Genomic DNA, 18233 nt, shown 5'->3' on the forward strand with positions numbered 1-18233 from the left:
CGCATTTCCGGCTTGTACATATGGTGCACTAGGAGCAAATCGGGCTTGTAAATACGGTGCACGCTAAACACTTCAGGCTTGTAAATACGATTCATGAAGAGTAATTCAGGCTGGTAATTATGCAGCACGTTGAATAATGCAGGCTGGTAAATTTGTAGGCAAAACGATAAAATGAGGCACATTCAGAACAGGGGGGCCAACAAGACCCAGTCAACCCCGGGGGAGGGGCGACCTCGGGCCTCTCTTGGCCTACCGCCCTCCTCCCCAGGGGGTTACCTCACTTCTTCGGCCCTCCGGGGCCCTTGCGCAGACTCAGGGGACCGGAGTAGGAGTTCCAGCACGTCCGGGGCCTCACCCGTCCCTGCAGGACGTGGGGGCAGTTCAGGAGCCCCGGCGCTGGGGCGAGGCTGAATTAGCTTTTGGGGACAACCGGAGGGGGCTCTCAGGCTCCACGGCCCCCTCCGCGTCGATCTTGGGATTCCCTCGAAGGTAGGCAGGGGCGCGGGGCAGCAGCCAATCGCTGCCCGGCTTAGGCGGGGGCGCGGCCGATGACGCGGTCGCGTCTCCCGTCACGTGATGAGGGACCAAGTTGTGGGCCTGAAGAATTTCTCCTCAGTCACTGCAGATGGGCCCTGGTGTTCCGTACCACTGGGCCAAATCAGGGGGATAGCTTTGGACACCTCACTGAGCTTAAGAGGCAGCACCTAAATCATGTCACTCCCAGTAGCATAGGTTCCTCACTAGGCCCACCCGCCTAAAACTCCTGCGTTGGTTCCCCAGGTCAGTGATGCCCCAACTGACTAGAAAGTTTCCCTCCTTTTCCTTATATAGTGTCAGTTGGCAGTTGGCAGGGGCAGTTGGTACCTCCCCTATTCTGGAAGGTTCCAGGAGCTTCCCTCATTCTAACTATGGACAGGGGCTGGGTGGCTGGTGTTGCAACAATGTATGGGGACCCAGCCTGCTCCTGGCAACTAGGGTGCTACACTAAAAAAAACACGCTGCAGTAGCAGGGGCCAGTGGCAGCCATGTTGAAAGTAGAGAGCACCTGCACCCTAACACAGGTTAGCTGTAAAAAGGTGCCCGAAGACCTAAGAACCAGCAAAAAATAGGTGGAAAAAATGAGGCTAGGGCGAAAAGTCACGGGGAAAGATCACCCCAAGGCTGACAGGTCTAACAAACCCTAATCTACAGACCCCCTTGACCCTGACCACAGTTCAGCGACTCCATCAAAGACTTCATCAGCACGCACACCCTCGCCTCCACATACTACATCCTCCTCGGGGACCTGAACTTCCACCTCGAGAACAACAACAACATCAACTCCGCCACCCTGATCGACAACCTCGCCATCCTGGGACTCAGACAGCTTGTGACAGCACCCACCCACGCCGCCGGTCACACGCTAGACCCCATCTTCTCCGCAAGCACCCACGTCTCCTTCAACCACACCACCGAACCCCACTGAAGCGACCACCGCTGCGTCCATTTCACCTTCAAGAAGCCCACCACACAACACCGCACCCAACAGATGCCTCGTCGCTGCTGGGGCAAAATCACTGAAGAGCAGCTAGCCACCACCCTCGCCCAGAGCCCACCAGCCGACCCCACCGCTTTCAACCTCCGACAGTGGATCAATGACTGCGCCAACACTCTCGCCCCGCTCAAGACACCCTCCAACAGCCACACCAGCAAGAAAGCCACCTGGTTCACTGAAGACCTCCAGGTCTCCAAGCATACATGCCGGAAACTGGAGAGCAACTGGCTCCGCAAACTATCACCAGACAACGACACAGCCCTCAAGATCGCCACCCGCAGACACCATCAACTCTTCAGAACCGCCAAAAGGACCGCATTCAAGGACCGCCTAGACAACAACGCACACAACTGCAAGGAGCTCTTCTGAGATCAACACCCTACTTAAGAAGCCCAAGGCGGACCCCAAGGACCTCAAGAACTTCTGTCCCATCTCCTTGCTCCCGTTCCCGGCGAAGGTCACCGAGAAAATCGTCCACAAACAACTGACCCGCTACCTCTAGGACAACCACATCCTAGACCCATCCCAGTCCAGATTCCGCAGCAACCACAGCACCGAAACCGCCCTCATTTTCGCCACTGACTACATCAGAACCCTGCTTGACAACGTAGAAACAGCAGCCCTCATCCTCCTGGACCTGTCAGCCTCCTTCGACACGGTCTGCCACCGCACACTACGAACACGCCTACCCGATGCAGAGATCCAAGAGAAGGCCCTGGACTGGACCACATCCTTCCTCTCCGGCAGAACTCAGAGTGTCCGCCTCCCACCCTTCTGCTCCACCGCCACTGAGATCATCTGCGGTGTACCCCAGGGCTCTTCCCTCAGCCCAACGCTGTTCAACATCTACATGGCACCCCTCGCCCATGTCGTCCGACAGCACGACCTCGACATCATCTCCTACGCCGATGACACTCATCTGGTCATCTCCCTTACCAAAGACCCTCACACCGCCAAAACCAACCTCCACGAAGGAATGAAGGCCGTCGCCGAATGGATGAGGAACAGCTGATTGAAGCTCAACTCAGACAAGACGGAGGTCCTCATCCTTGGCTCCATCCCTTCAGCCTGGGATGACTCCTGGTGGCCAACATCACTGGGAACAGCCCCGACACCCACTGACCATGCACGCAACCTGAGGGTCATCCTCGACTCCACCCTATCCATGACTAAACAGGTCAACGCTGTCTCCTCATCCTGCTTCAACACCCTATGAATGATCCTCGGGATCGTCAAGTGAATCCCCACCGAAACAAGAACAGTCACCCAGGCACTCGTCTCCAGCAGACTGGACTACGGAAACACCCTTTACGCAGGAACATCAACGAAGCTCCTGAGACTGCTGCAACACATCCAAACGCCTCGGCACGACTGATCCTCTACATCCCCCGCCGCAGTCGCATCACACCCCACCTGAGAGACCTACACTGGCTCCCCGTCAACAAGAGGATAACCTTCAAGCTCCTCATTCACACACACAATGCCCTCCACAACACTGGCCCAGCGTACCTCAACAGACGACTCAGCTTCTACGCCCAGACCCGCTCCACCGGCCTTGCCCTCGCCACAGTCCCCCCGCATTCAAAGAACAACCACCGGCGTCAGATCCTTCTCCCACCTCGCCGCCAAGACCTGGAACACCCTCCTCACCAACTTACGGCAGACCCAAGACCTACTGGCCTTCAGAAGACTCTTCAAGACCTGGCTCTTCGACCAGTAGCAGCACCTCCCCCAACCCCCCCCCCCCCCCCCCCCCCCCGCCCCGCGCCTTGAGACCCTCACGGGTGTGTAGCGCGCTTAACAAATGTCCTGATTTATTGATTGATTGATATGCTAAAGTTAAGTCTTGCTGAAAGAGACCCTCGACATTGGAGGTTCTGGCCATTCCTTTCCCACTCGATCTATTGAACCATTCTGTGGAAGCTGCTTGTGGTGAAGGAATTAGTTCACGAAAGTAACAATTATTCCCAAAGAAACTGTTAGTGTCTCTGATATCTTGGATGAGTAACATTGGGTGTTTTCTATGTTAGAATCCGTAACAGTCTGCTGTGTGTTCTGTAAGGCATTACAGGGGTTCCAAAACGGGAGGAGGAATCGCGGTAATCCTAAAGACTCACCTGACAATCACGTCTAGAAAAATTCCAAACATAAAGCCCATAGAGGCACTATATTTCTCCGTCTCGGACTCTACTACAGCCATTTTTTCAGGGATCCTGGTCTATAGCCCCCCCTAATACCCCACAGTCTGCCATCTCTGAACTACTGGCAGTCACCGCTGATCTGTCTCTTAAACACCCCCTCTTTACGGTACTGGGAGACTTCAACCATCACGTTGATGTGAGTAGCTGCAAACGCGCCACTTACCTCCTAGACTCCATGCAAAATTTGAATCTGACACAAGGGGTTAAGGGTCCCACACATGTTGCGGGACACACCCTTGACCTTATCTTCTCTAACTGCATGAAGCTAAAAATCCTTCCTTCCACACCTCTGACATGGTCCGACCATTTTTTTATCCCATTCGAGGTATCTTTAACTCAAATCGTCAAGAAGGAATCTGCCATTAGAACCCAAGGCAGAAAATGGCATAAGATCTCATGCACTGCCCTAGAGCATTCGTTATAATAACAGCTTAGACCCATTCCCTGTCGATCTCAACTGAGCGGTTATTACATTCAATAATGATCTCACGACTGCCATTGAGAAAGTTGCCCCCTTACAGACCCTTACCTCTCGCAGACTCAAACCATCAGCCCCCTGGTTTTCCCTGGAACTAAGGGAAAACAGAAGCAAATGTAAAAAGTTGGAGCGACAATGGCGTCGAACATATGACCCGGCAGCCAAGTCACTTTACAGACAGGCCCTTAAAGAGTTTCATAAACTCAAACGTCACTCTGAGTGTTTACTTAGTAGAGTTTTTTGCATTAGCAATAGATTCTGCAAAGGCCCTCTTTAACATCGTTAACCTCTACCGCGCTAGCGGGTTTTCCCGCTGTGCGCTGAAATTTGAAAATCGCGCGTAACATGACAAAGCCAGCTCGTCATCCGCGTAGCGCAGGTAACGCCCATGACGAGCTGGCTTTGTCATCAGCGCTGAAGGGGTTAAAGAGTTTACTAATCCCACAGCTCTGTCCGCCCCAGTTTCCCCTTCCCAAGCATTTAGTGAAGATTTATCAGACTTTTTTGAAAAAAAAATTGCCAACATCACGGCCACAATTCTTCAGAATGGTACAGAAATTACTGAAGTCCCCATCACCATCTGCACGAATGCATTCACTACTTTTAAACCACTCACCAAAGAGCATGCCCTGAACCTATTTTTAAAATGTAAATCAGGCTCACCATTGGACCCAGCCCCGGCCCTGATCATGAATGAAATTGCCCTGTTAGTTATTAACCCCCTGCTTGAAATCTGGGACGCCTCCTTATATTCAGGTATTGTTCCTTCCGCTTGGAAACACGCATTGCTAATCTCCATTCAAAAAAAAAAAAACAGGTGTCGATCCAACCTGCCTGAGCAATTACCGACCGATCTCACTCCTACCCAAGCCAGCCAAAGTGCTCGAGAAGGCGGTACAAGAGCAGCTGTCCAACTACCTTGAGTCAAACTCACTGTTCCATGACTCTCAATCAGGTTTTAGACCGGACTTTAGCACCGAGTCAGCTCTACTTGAGGTGTCTGAGTCGATTCGGTAGTGCACGGATAGGGGAGAGGCCATGTTGGTCCTCCTCGACTATCCGCAGCATTTGACACCATCTCCCATGACATACTACTCACACGCTTGCAAGAGGTAGGAGTCGGCGGGACTCCCCTTGCTTGGGTTAAATCTTTCCTTACGGACAGATTTCAACAGGTGATGCTGGGCTCCTTCCTTTCTACCAAGAAACCTCTGATTTGGGGAGTTCCACAGGGTTCTGCCCTCAGCCCGCTGCTATTTAATGTGTATCTGAAGCCACTGGCAAAAGTAGTGGAATCCTGGGGCGTCAGAGTAATTTTTTACGCTGACGACACTCAGCTGGTGTTCTCCTTCAGGGATCACTCCGAAAATTCATTTCACAACTTTCGCCACTGCATGGTGAATATTGCTGCCTGGATGTCTTCTAACAATTTAAAACTCAATACAGATAAGACGGCAGTCCTATTTTTCAATCAGAAATCTCCCATTTCTGTAGTAGGGGATCTCTGTGTATAGTCATAATCTAGTGAATAGTCCCGCCCATGTGCGTGGACCCCGGTAATCAAAAATAATCTCTTAAGTTGTCAGAAAATTGCAGAACTGCAAAGACACTTAAGAGAAAATGTAAAGACAAATAATGCAGCCTATATCCACAGGCTACACTGTCCAGTACTTCAACTAGAAATTCCACCAAAAATCCACAAACCGCAAAGCCTGTCCAGATTTCCCTTGCTTTAACAGCAAACACCCTCAGAAATGATAGAGAGGAAGGCATGGACAGACAAGCCCCATAGGCTGCCATTATGTGGCTTAAATAGGATACTGTGCCTTTAAGAGAACCTTCCAGAACCTTCTCTCAGTATCCCAGAATGCATAGCAGGTCCAACTTACTTTCAGTTCTTTTTTCCGGCTCCTGCTTACAGGACCCTGTGCATTGAGCTCTCCCCTTTTCAGGGGTTTATTGGAATTTTTTGACACTTTTTGGTTTTAAAAGTGTTCTGCTTTGATTCTTGGTGTTTCCTGTTCACTTCTGTGTGTTTGTTCAGGCTTTTAGGGCTCTAAAATGCCTGCCTTATTCGACAAGTGCCCAGCATGTGGAAGGAAGAAGGCCAAGACTGATCCACACGACGTCTGCATTATTTGCCTCCCTGATGAGCATGTCCCTGAAGGTTGTGACATCTGCCAGGCCTTTTCTACAAGGACCCTGAGGGAAAGACTGAAGATTAGGCTCCAAGGCCTAGAGGAGAGGCGTCTGCAGGCTGCAGGTGGGTCTGGGCAGGCTGGGAAGGCTCCCTCTGCCCCTGCTGAGGCCTCTGGGGGGCCCCCCAGAGGCAGGAAGACCAGCAAAAGATCCCGGTCTCCGTCGACGTCGATAGCATCGACGACGACGTCGAGAGGGATGACGACGGTGTGTTCCCCTTCTCCCCGGGGCTCCGGGTCGAGACAGCGTTGGAAATCGACGTCGAGAGGCCTGGCCAGGCCACCGTCGAAGTCACCGCCGTCGGAGTCGTCGACGTCATCGTCGTCGTCGACGTGGAGGCATCGCCGGCGACGAAGACACCGGCGCTCGCCGTCGAAGCGACACCGCCGGTCGCCGTCGACAAGTTCGACGTCGAGGGGACCCTCGGCGTCGAGGACAGTGAGAAAGCGGTCTTCGAGAAAGAAGAGTCGACGCTCGCCGTCGAGGTCTGGCCGCTCGTCGTCGAGGGGGCGACTATCGGCGTCGAGGAAGAAACGCTCGACGTCGAGGAGGCGGCGTTCGACGCCAGAGCCTAGAGATAGCCGTTCCACGCATGGGAAACGCTCGACGTCGAGCAGGAAGAGATCAGCGTCTCCTGGGGTCTCAATCTCCTCTAAGAGGCGCAAGAAGGATTCTGGTGCCAGAAGTCACGCCGGATCTGATGGCGGACGTCGGAGGCGTCACTCACGCTCGGGGGGGGGGGGGGGTCTGGCTCACAGGCCCCCTCCTTGAAGAAGTCATCGGGCATGAGGTACCTGGTGGTATATATGCCACCAAGGCCTGTGACCCCTCCTCCTCCTCTACCGAAGGAGGCTCCTCCGGCTAAGCCGCCTCTCCCCTCCCTGCCTCCGCTGTCTACTGAGGGACGGCCTCTGCCGCCAGTTCCTCCTCATAGGCCTCCGAGGTCAGTGTCCCTGCCTCTGCTTCCGACACCTCCTAAGGGTACGCCTACCCCGAAGCCCCGGGACAACCCACGGATGATGCCTCCACGGAAACCGGTGGAGCGCCCACGTGCTGGGAGGTCACGCTCCCGCTCCGGGCGAAGAGAACGTTCGCGTCATTGATCTTCAACGCGATCTAGACGGCGCCACCGGAGACACAGGTCTCGTTCACGGACCAGGTCGTCTGGGACCAGGGACTACTCCCCGACCATGTCAGATTCGCCGGACACGCGGGTCTCACCGGTCGACGATCTGGTGTCCTTCCAGGACGTGCTGTTACGGGGTGCAGCGAAACTGGGCATTACTTTGACAGTACCCACTCCGAAGACCTCGGTCATCTTTGAGACGCTCCATCAGAAGCACTTGTCTCGGCCGTTACTGCCACTGGTGCCGGGCCTGGAAGAACCGGCCCTGGATCTTTTCCTTACTCCTGCGGTGACTAAGGCGGCGCCTTCTAGACTGCAGAAGAAGTACCGGGCTCCTGACTCGGACCCAGCCTTTCTGCGTCTGGAGCCCCCTCCAGACTCATTGATTGTGACGGCGGCGCGCAAACAACATGCCACCACGCCTTCCTCCACTGTTCCGCCAGACAAGGAATCTAGGTGGTTGGATTCCTCTGGGAGACGAGTTTGTGGGACTTCGGCGACCTCTATGAAGGCGGCTAGTGCCACGGCCTTGCTGGGTCGGTATGACAGAGCCCTCTGGGAATCTCTTCAACAATTTGTGGATCTTCTTCCGCGGGACAAGCGGGAAGACTTCCAGGAGGTGCTTAACGAGGGGATGTTGGTGGCGAATCAGGTCATCAGCGCTGCAGCCGACTCCTCTCTTCTGGCGGCGCATGGTTTCTGCCACGGAATAAACCAGCGACGACATGCCTGGCTACGCCTTACGTCTCTGAAACTGGACGCTCAGCAGAGGGTTGCCAATCTACCATTCTCTGGCGAAACCCTGTTCGGGAAGCACGCTGACGACGAAATGGCCCGCATGAAGGCGGAGGCTGAGACGCTCACAGCGGTGGGTTTGGAGAAGCCCAAGGAGACCAAGAAGACAAACCGTCCGTTCCAACGCTGGTTCGGTGGTCAAGGTAGAGGGCGTGGCCAGTCTTCTGGACAACAGCAGCAACAACAACAGCAGCAGTTCAGAAGACCGTTCCAGAAACGCCAGAGGGGCAGAGGCGGCCATCAGTCGGCACCAGCGACTAAAGGCCAGGCCGGGTCTAGGCCCTGAGCACTTACTTCCCCGTCAACTGTTACCCGCTCCGGTGGGGGGAAGCATTCAATCTTTTCTGGCAGAGTGGAGAAAAATTACTCAGGACAAGTGGGTGCTGAATATTGTTTGCAATGGATACAGTCTTCGGTTCACCAGCCCTCCTCCATCGATCCCTCCGGTCAGCTCGCAGTATCAGCTGCGCGAGCTCCAGGCGGAGGCCGATATCCTGTTAAGGAAAAGGGCGATCGAAGTCGTACCCCTGTCTCAAAGGGGAAGAGGTCTGTACTCCCGCTTCTTTCTGGTTCGCAAAAAGGACAAGAACGAGTTCAGGCCCATTCTGGATTTGCGACAAGCAAACAAATGGATTCGCAGAGAAAAGTTTCGCATGCTGTCGTTGCATCAGATTTATCCTCAGCTGCAACGGGGAGACTGGCTGTGTGCCATCGACCTCCAGGATGCTTACTTCCATGTGCCCATTACACACAAACAAAGGAAGTTCCTGCGGTTCCAAGTCGGCGCCAATCACTATCAATACACAGTACTGCCATTCGGACTGAAGTCTGCGCCGAGAACATTCTCAAAGTGCATGGCGGTGGTAGCAGCACACCTAAGGAAGAACAAGGTGTTTGTCTACCCTTACCTGGACGACTGGTTGATCAAGGCCTCCTCCTTCGCGAAAGCGCAAACACACTTCCAGAAGACGTGCGTTCTCTTGAACAAGCTGGGGTTGCACATCAACATGTCCAAGTCGGTCCGACTCCAGTCCAGTGCATTCAGTACTTGGGAGCCTCCATCGATACGCTGTCAGCAAGCGTGTCTCCTTCGGAGGAGCGACGATTATCACTACTTCTGAAGGCTCGGGCTCTCATGTCCGCTCCATCCACGACAGTGAGGACGGTGTCTTCTCTGCTGGGATCGATGGCCTCCTGTATCTTCCTGACGCCGCATGCACGGCTGCACATCAGACCGTTGCAAGAGTGCTTGGAGGATCAGTGGGATCAGAGGAGAGGATCTTGGGACGACAAGATACGCCTATCTCTGCATGCTCTTCAGTCTCTGAAGTGGTGGTGTTCAGTGGAGAATCTCCTCAGAGGGGTTCCCTTCCACAAGGACATTCCCGCTCAGGTTATCGTGACGGATGCTTCTCTCCAGGGCTGGGGAGCGCATTCGGGAGTCCTACAGATTCAGGGGACGTGGTCTCCGGCGGAGTCCACGTACCACATCAATTTCCTGGAACTCAGAGCTGTTCACTTGGCACTGAAGGCCTTTCACCGGTCCTTCCAGACCGACTCTCTCCTTGTGCAGACGGACAATACAACCACAATGTATTACCTCAACAAGCAGGGAGGATCGAGGTCACGCACCCTGTCGCAGGAGGCGCAGGCGATCTGGCGCTGGCTTCTGGCTCGAGGACTGACGATAACGGCTACCCATCTGACAGGTGTGCAGAATGTTCAGGCAGACGCTCTGAGCAGGCTGATTCAGGAAAACCACGAATGGGTCATAAACGACGAAGTACTAGGGGAAGTCTTCGCAAGGTGGGGGACTCCAGACGTAGATCTGTTTGCCACCGCAGAAAACAGCAAATGCTGAGACTTCGCCTCCAGGTACTACCAGCCGGGGACGCTGGGGAATGCGTTATGGATCAACTGGTCGAACAGCTTTCTGTACGCTTTTCCACCCATTCCCCTGATTCCGACGGTTCTCATCAAGCTGTCCCAGTCCAGGGCGCGGATGATACTGATTGCCCCGGAATGGCCCAGACAGTGGTGGTTCACGGACCTGCTTCACCGGTCTCTCCTTCCTCACATTCGGCTGCCGTGCAGGCCGGACCTTCTCACGAAGTTCGGGGGGCTGATGTTGCACCCCAACCTCTCGTCTTTGAGTTTGGCAGCATGGCTCCTGAGTTAGTGCAATATGGTCATCTGAATCTCCCTGCAGATTGCATGGACATACTGAAGGAGTCTAAGAGACCTTCCACTAGGACTTCCTATGCTTACAAGTGGAAGAGATTTTGGATCTGGTGCAAGTCTAAGAACTATGATCCGACGACTTGCAAGGAAGATGTCATCCTTCCTTATCTTCTACAGTTGGCGCAGTCTGGCCTTAATGTCCATTCTATTAGGGTTCATCTTGCTGCTTTGACTGCCTACAGGAAATGCTCTTCGCAGACTTCCTTCTTCCAGATCCCTGTGATCAAAGATTTTTTGGAAGGCTTGAAGAAAGTGTTCCCTCCTGTCAGGCTTCCTTCGCCTTCATGGGAATTGAATGTGGTGCTGTCCAGGTTGATGAAGGAGCCTTTTGAACCTATTCATAAGGCTTCGTTGCAGCACCTGTCCTGGAAGGCGGCGTTCCTCGTGGCCATTACATCGGCCCGCAGGGTGAGTGAAATTCAGGCGTTGTGTTGCCAAGAACCTTATACTGTATTTCATGCTGCTAAGGTTGTTATGCGTACTCACCCTAAATTTCTTCCCAAGGTTATTTCTGATTTTCATGTCAACCAGACCATAACTTTGCCTACGTTTTTTCAGAATCCTTCATCTCCAGCGGAAAGCTCGTTACATTCCCTGGATGTTAGGAGGGTATTGAAGTTTTATCTGGATAAGACCAAAGATATTCGTAGGTCTGACCAATTGTTTATCAATTATGGATCTGTCAGGACGGGTCTTGCGACCTCTAAGCAGTCTATCTCTAGGTGGATTGTGTCCTGCATACAGCTATGTTACCAAAAAGCTAATAAGACCTTAGGAGGTAAGCCTAAGGCTCATTCCACCAGGGGCAAAGCTGCCACGACAGCTTTGCTCCGTAATGTTCCGATTGCAGAAATCTGCAAGGTGGCCACTTGGAAGTCGGTTCATACCTTTGCTAAGCATTACTGCCTGGACACTGATGCCAGGGCAGACGCTCAGGTTGGGCAGGCTTCGCTGCGAAATCTGTTCGCACAATAGTGGCGTTAATTCTCTTTTCTCCACCGCCGCTTTGGTGTGGGGATGGGCTTGCCATTCTATTCACTAGATTATGACTATACACAGAGATCCCCTACTACAGAAGGAGTAGTTTCTGTCCTGTAACTCCAGTTCTGTAGTAGGGGTATCTCTGTTATAGTCATAAGCGCCCTCCCGCATCCCCGGTGGAGAGAAAATGTTCCTTTAAGGAATGCGACAGGTCTGGCGTTTTACGTCTTCAAAAAGAACTGAAAGTAAGTTGAACCTGCTATGCATTCTGGGATACTGAGAGAAGGTTCTCTTAAAGGCACAGTATCCTATTTAAGCCACATAATGGCAGCCTATGGGGCTTGTCTGTCCATGCCTTCCTCTCTATCATTTCTGAGGGTGTTTGCTGTTAAAGCAAGGGAAATCTGGACAGGCTTTGCTGTTTGTGGATTTTTGGTGGAATTTCTAGTTGAAGTACTGGACAGTGTAGCCTGTGGATATAGGCTGCATTATTTGTCTTTAAATTTTCTCTTAAGTGTCTTTGCAGTTCTGCAATTTTCTGACAACTTAAGAGATTATTTTTGATTGCCGGGGTCCACGCACATGGGCGGGACTATTCACTAGATTATGACTATAACAGAGATACCCCTACTACAGAACTGGAGTTACAGGACAGAAACTACTCCTTCTCCCAGTCTCTGGTGGCCGACTGAACTAAATCCTCCTCCGGTACCAGTCCAGCGGCCCGTAATTTAGGCTTCCAATTTGACACTGCCCTCTCCTGCAAGACCCAAATTAACAAAGTCACTGCATCTTGCTTTGGAAAGCTCCGTATGATTAAAAAAAATCATCCCTTTTTTGCCCTTAGACTCACGCAAGACAGTAGTCCACGCCCTCATTACCGCTCATTTGAACTACGCAAATAGTCTGTATGTCGGAGCCCCGGCGTATCTCATAAATCAACTACAGACAGTTCAAAACTCAGCTGCCAGGTTGATTTGCAATATCCCTTACTGTCACTCCATCTCACCTCATTTGATCAAACTCCATTGGCTACCTGTGAGATTTCGCATTCAGTTTAAGTCTTTGACCCTGGCTTTTAGAGCTCTTAATGACCGTGGCCCTATCTACCTGAGACGTAGAATGAAGTTCTCACTTGCACCCAGAAACCTCAGATCTAACCATCTCCGTCTTATGATCTGCCCCTGTTTTCGCCTCGTACGAACGGGAGGAAGGGCCTTTGCAGTAGCCACCTCCAGACTGTGGAATCACCTACCTACAGAACTGAGATTCCTGACTTCAGAGCCTCTGTTTCGAAAGAAACTCAAGACCTGGCTCTTTTCCTCAATCTAATCAATCCACTTTCTTCTGCATCCCTCTGAAACTTTCGAGATACTGTCTTCAGCGCCGGAACACCTCCGTTGGAGGTAGCTGTGCGCTTTACAAATTACTAAATAAATAAGGCATTCAAACTGACTAAACCACAGTAAACCAAACTACTTTGCCTCTAAACCGGTCCTTTCCACTGGCACCCATAATTCGTGTAACACCCCCCCACAGCACTGTAAATCCAAAAGACTAGTAAAGAATCCACACATCGCAAGTTTTCTCTGCATACAAACTGACACTCTAGAATCGCTTCCCCCTTGCACCCAGGTTTGCTTATTCTTGAATGAAATTCAGGAAGGGACTACAGTCCCAACTTTATAAACGTCTGATAATTTTAGATTATCTTCTGCCTCCCAACTCTGAGGTTCTAGGTGTATGTTCTTGTGTTTTTATGGACTTACTATATTTAGTAAACTTGATTGCTATGTACGTTATTGCTGTTTACAATTGTTTGGCGTTTGGCAGAGCTTGGTTTCACTGGGTGAAGTCAGGGATTCGTGCTGTGTTACATGTCTACACAGAAAAATATATTAAAATGCATTGTCTGTTTTCAATAATAACTTGTATATCATGTAAGAACAGGCTCTAAATTGTATTATTTAATGTGAATGATTGGATTTACTTATAGAAGCCGTTGGAGTTCTGGAGTAGGGGGCAGCGGTGGAGGGTGTTCTGGAAGATCATCCACTGGAACACGGGACTCTCGGAGGCAGACCAGAGTTATTCGCACTGGGCGTGATAGAGGGTCAGGTCTACTTGGCAGCCAGCCTCAGCCTGTTATACCTGCATCTGTCATTCCTGAGGAGCTCATCTCTCAGGTATGTTATCCTGAATGTGCATTGCCCAGTAACACTTACATTTGTATTTTATTTCAGTTTATATTTATTGTGCATTTTGCCAGTGTGCGTAACTCGGTAAAAAGTAGTCCAATATGATGAACAAGATGAAAGCAGCATCAATGTCATTAAGTCCAATGAAAGGAGGGAATCCTTAAACTTATGCCAGAGAGGATAGAAGGAATAGACTGAATGAGGAAAGAAAGATTATTTCTTTTTCTATGCTTTAAAGGGGATATGAAGAATTCCTGAAATTGAGTTAGAAAAGAAAACAGACGAAAGGTTTGACAAGACTGACCTGAGAAATGGAGCATAAATTACAAGGGGCATAGAAATGAGGTGGAACCCAACAGTGGATGTGAATACATCTAAAGATAAGAGAAAGCTGAAGCAGTCTATATTGTAAAGGCTCCCCTCCACGGCATGTGAGTGGTTGAGGTTTGCTTTGTGAAGAGTTTATACATTCATTGACCGATACGTGTGGCAGTGTTAACTGGAACAGAATAGTAATCCAAGCAAGAGAAAATAGGACTGAGAATCAGTATGTTGGCTGTCCAAATGGTGAGGAATGCTCAGATCATGTGGATTGTTTGTAACTGATACCTGTAATTATGGGCAACAGATCTAATTATGGCTGCAGAAATAATGTAGTCAGTTTGGGTACGTTGAGGCTTGACTTGGAAGATGGATGTCTTGCAGTACATTGCATTCTGTAAGTTTGTCAAAGCTAATGCATGTCTTTAGCACGTTGTTTATCCATTTCGTACGCCACTGCCATTTCATAAAATAAGGTGAGGCGGTCTTGTTTTGTTGGGGTTTTAGGCTTTTGGTAAACTTTACTTCTTGTCCAGAGTAGTGTAACCGCACTTGGCAATTGTCACAGATGTGCATTTCTCGCTCTGGGCTGTGTTTCTTACCTGTTAAAGTACTGCTGTATATTCATGCCCATGGCCAACTACATTGACTTTGCAGCATGTTAGTCTACCATAGACTGCACTTACATAGCGTATACATAGTATGGTAAAGTTGTTTAAAATGCTGCAATGATTTTTGTATTTGAAGTATCTTGTGGTGCTGTAATTGTACGATTCTTCATGGAATTATTGGCATTAGTATGTGTGAGTCGCCTGGTGTATCTTCCATAGTGTCACCATGAGCCAATCATGAATGTTTACAACCAGTATCTTTTGATGCCCTTGTCCTCCTAGTTTTTTTATAAAATCATGGGTATCTATTTAAGAAGGTATTGGTTTTTGTATTCTCTGGTTTTACAAGACCGTGTGGAGTTTTGATGCTCCTGGCCTTCTAGGTTGCAAGAACTAAGTAAACCCAGCAAGCTGCATGTACCTTCTGGGCATTGATGTTCTCCGACTGATCATGGTATTGCTGGTAGTTATTTTTTTATTCATTTGTGTTAGTAGCCACTGTGTAGAATCAGATCATTGAGCTGCTCGATCCTAGGAAGGGTACTGCTCAATCGCTAAGGGATTTCACCCTATGCTTGGTTGGTCCTGACAGGCCTGCTTATGTGGATGGGAGCAGATACATGTGGCCCACTTGGTTCCACAGTATTGTGGGAAGGGAAAGGTGCAGGCCAAGAGGAGTAGAGCCTGAGGTTCTGTTGAAGGAGCAGAGGACTGGAGGATAGTCAAAGTGTGGCAAACATTTCAAAATCAAGTACCAGCTAGCTGTTAGGGGATGGTAGGTACAGGGAGCACAAGAGAGGGGGGTGTGGGAAAGACTGCCTGTCTACCAAGAAGCAGGCTTCCACTCTGAAAAGGAGTGGGGAGACAAAGGATGAGTGGCCTATTGATACTATAGTGGCACAATTTGGCAAAGAGCCTAGAGAAAGGGGAAAAATAGACCTATGCCTCGTAGTATATAGAAGGCACACAAGTGAATGGTAAAACGGACCCTGGTAAAATTTGTCGCTTGACCTTTAAAATGGCCACAATTTAACTGCTCACTATTGGCATCTGTGTTTGACTTGTAGGTCACTAATTAAAAACCTGGCAATGCAATCTGTCTTTCGGCCTTACTAGGTCAGTAATTTGAGAACCATTACGTTGGGCAATGTTGGCACCTGTTGCATGTGCTGCACTTAAAAAAAAAAAAAAAAAAAAAAAAAAAAAGGTTATTGACGGCTTGAATTTTTTTTAGGTATCGTGACCTACAATGCGCGCAAGCGCATTGAGGGATCGAGAATTCAAGTGCTCAAAATCCTCATGAAACCACCAGCTTTTTGCTGGCGTTTTCATGAAGTTCACGTGGCCACAGGCACGCGCTTTTGGGCCATAAACTTGCATAGCCAGCTTCCCCCAGGCCGTGGCAGCACTCCTCCCACACCAGCACCTCCCCTCGCAAACACAGCCTTTACTTCTCCTCCCCTAACTTTGCCGTCAGAACTCTGCTCTCCCCTCAGGCGCCGTGACATACTTCAAAGGCTTATCACTTCACACGGCCGCAGGCTGTGCAACCAGAGCTCTTCAGTTGGTGCGCAGCCCCCCCCCCCTCCCAGCACTGCCTTGTTTTCCCTTTCTTTTCTTTTTCTTTACATTTCCTTTTAACCGTTTTACTTGGTCGTTAGTTGTTTATTAGAAGATTGTTAAACTATCAACAACAATTACAATACAGCAGCTGAAACAACAGCACTTTGAAATCGAGCGTTTTGTGTTTTTTACAATATATTTAGTATTAAGTTGTACTGTTTTCTTCTCCTTCCTGCTACCCAGGCTCCGCATTTCACCCATTGAAATAACTTTAGAGCAGCATAAAAGGGTATACAAACAAAGTAATGTAACTAAACAGAACATATATTCTTAACTAAATGTGGCATATACATGGATAATATATGGAACGTATGTAAGCATAACATGCAGAGTGCAGAGTGCAGAGTGCAGAGTGCAGAGTGCAGAGTGCAGAGTGCAGAGTGCAGAGTGCAGAGTGCAGAGTAAACTCAGCAGCACCACCACCACAGCATCAATCTGTGCAACCATTCAACAACAACTGGTTCAATTATGTTCTCTCAATGTTTCAAGCTTTATTACAAATGTCACAAAAAGATGTTATTTCACTTCTGTTCTTGGATTTTCATCACAATAAAATACACTGAACATAATCTTCACAAACGTTATTTACAAAAGTTTAAGCTATTGCCAATATAAATTACAATCACTTTTATTTAAGTATTAATTATTTTAAAAAATTAAAAGCCGTTGCTATTTGTAATATCAATACATCTAAGTCACGTAAATACAAAACATGTTGCATTACAAATGCTATAGTCGTCACATGTGCGAAAGTTGTAACTATTGGCATTGAAAATGACAAAGCTATTAATTTAGCTATTTTCAAAATCAACACATAAATAAAAAAATTGTCATTTACAAGACCAATAGCTCAAACTTTCATAATGCGAGACCTATTGCATTGCAAATGCTTGTTTTTGTAGAGACTGACGCTGTGTTTTGGGCAATAGTTTCCCGCTCAGAATGAGTAGTTGGTGACCTGCCTAATTAGAGGTTGTCAACTGACATGTGGATTTGGCATGCATTTAGATGGTTAAAAGGGCAACAATCTGGGGAGAAAAGAATTATGAATGACATACAGCTGTCAGTAGGATTTCTGAAAATGTCTCTAAATGCCAGGTTCTCTCTGGATACCAGCCATGAATAGGTTATCTCTTGTTCTCACTCTTTCTTCCTACATCCCTCATTTGGTATGTTTCTTTATCTGTCTTTGTTTGCCTGTCTAACTGCCTCTTGTTTTTGTCTACTTGTTTTTTTTAAATCACGCTCTCCTCTAGCCCTTCGTTTCTGTCTGCCTTCTGGTCTGTCATACGCAGTTGTGCGATAGCTCCATCTATATTTCTTCTTCTTGCTCTTTGCTACCCTCATTTGTTCTGCCTAAGTGCCTTATCTGGCTCTCTTTGGATATACGCCTCTCCTCTCTCTCTGCCGGTCTCTCCCGTCCTTGTTTTCTCCTTTCTGGGTGATTGACTCTTGCTTGCTTTCTCTCCCTGGATGTTTCTCTCTTATTCTGTCATTTGTCCATGAGTAACCCTCATCTGTCTCAGGTTGCTGGAGTTTGTGTGCAGAAGTTTATTCTGAACTTGTTTTTGTGCATGTATTTGCATGCTGCTTAAAAGTGCTGGCTAAGAAACACTCCTATTTAAGCACAACTTGCTGTCCTAAGTCCTTGGAAGTAGGGTATACACAGATCGGCAAAATATGAAATTCTGAAATGGGGAGAAGCCAATTTGGAATTCTGTTTCTTGGTTAGGTTTGCCATTCGTCATCACTTCTCCAATTGAGTCACACATTTCATGATTTAATACTCATATTAGCTCCCCAAAACCATTTATTTGTGTACAAAATATATGCAACTTATAATTTAACAGTTCAGTTACATCACTTTGTACTCTGTTCTTAAATAGTGTGTTATTACTATGGATTCGAGCCGTGCTAATTAGTTT

The 18233-nt window shown here is 49.2% G+C and overlaps 1 protein-coding gene across 19 annotated transcripts in view; it reads left to right on the top strand.

Annotated features, from left to right (window-relative positions):
• UBR5 (ubiquitin protein ligase E3 component n-recognin 5) overlaps window positions 1-18233 on the top strand; it is a 2132574-nt gene that overhangs the window by 232938 nt on the left and 1881403 nt on the right. For 18 of the 19 annotated variants that reach the window (XM_078686916.1, XM_078686920.1, XM_078686919.1 and 15 more), the window contains one exon: window positions 13552-13741. In XM_078686916.1, coding sequence (XP_078543042.1) covers window positions 13552-13741 — 190 coding nt within the window. The remainder of the gene's footprint in view (window positions 1-13551; window positions 13742-18233) is intronic. The other variant, XM_078686917.1, reaches the window with a different exon arrangement.

The sequence above is a fragment of the Lissotriton helveticus genome, chromosome 4_1 (assembly GCF_964261635.1).
Source record: "Lissotriton helveticus chromosome 4_1, aLisHel1.1, whole genome shotgun sequence".
Taxonomy (NCBI): Eukaryota; Metazoa; Chordata; class Amphibia; order Caudata; family Salamandridae; genus Lissotriton; species Lissotriton helveticus.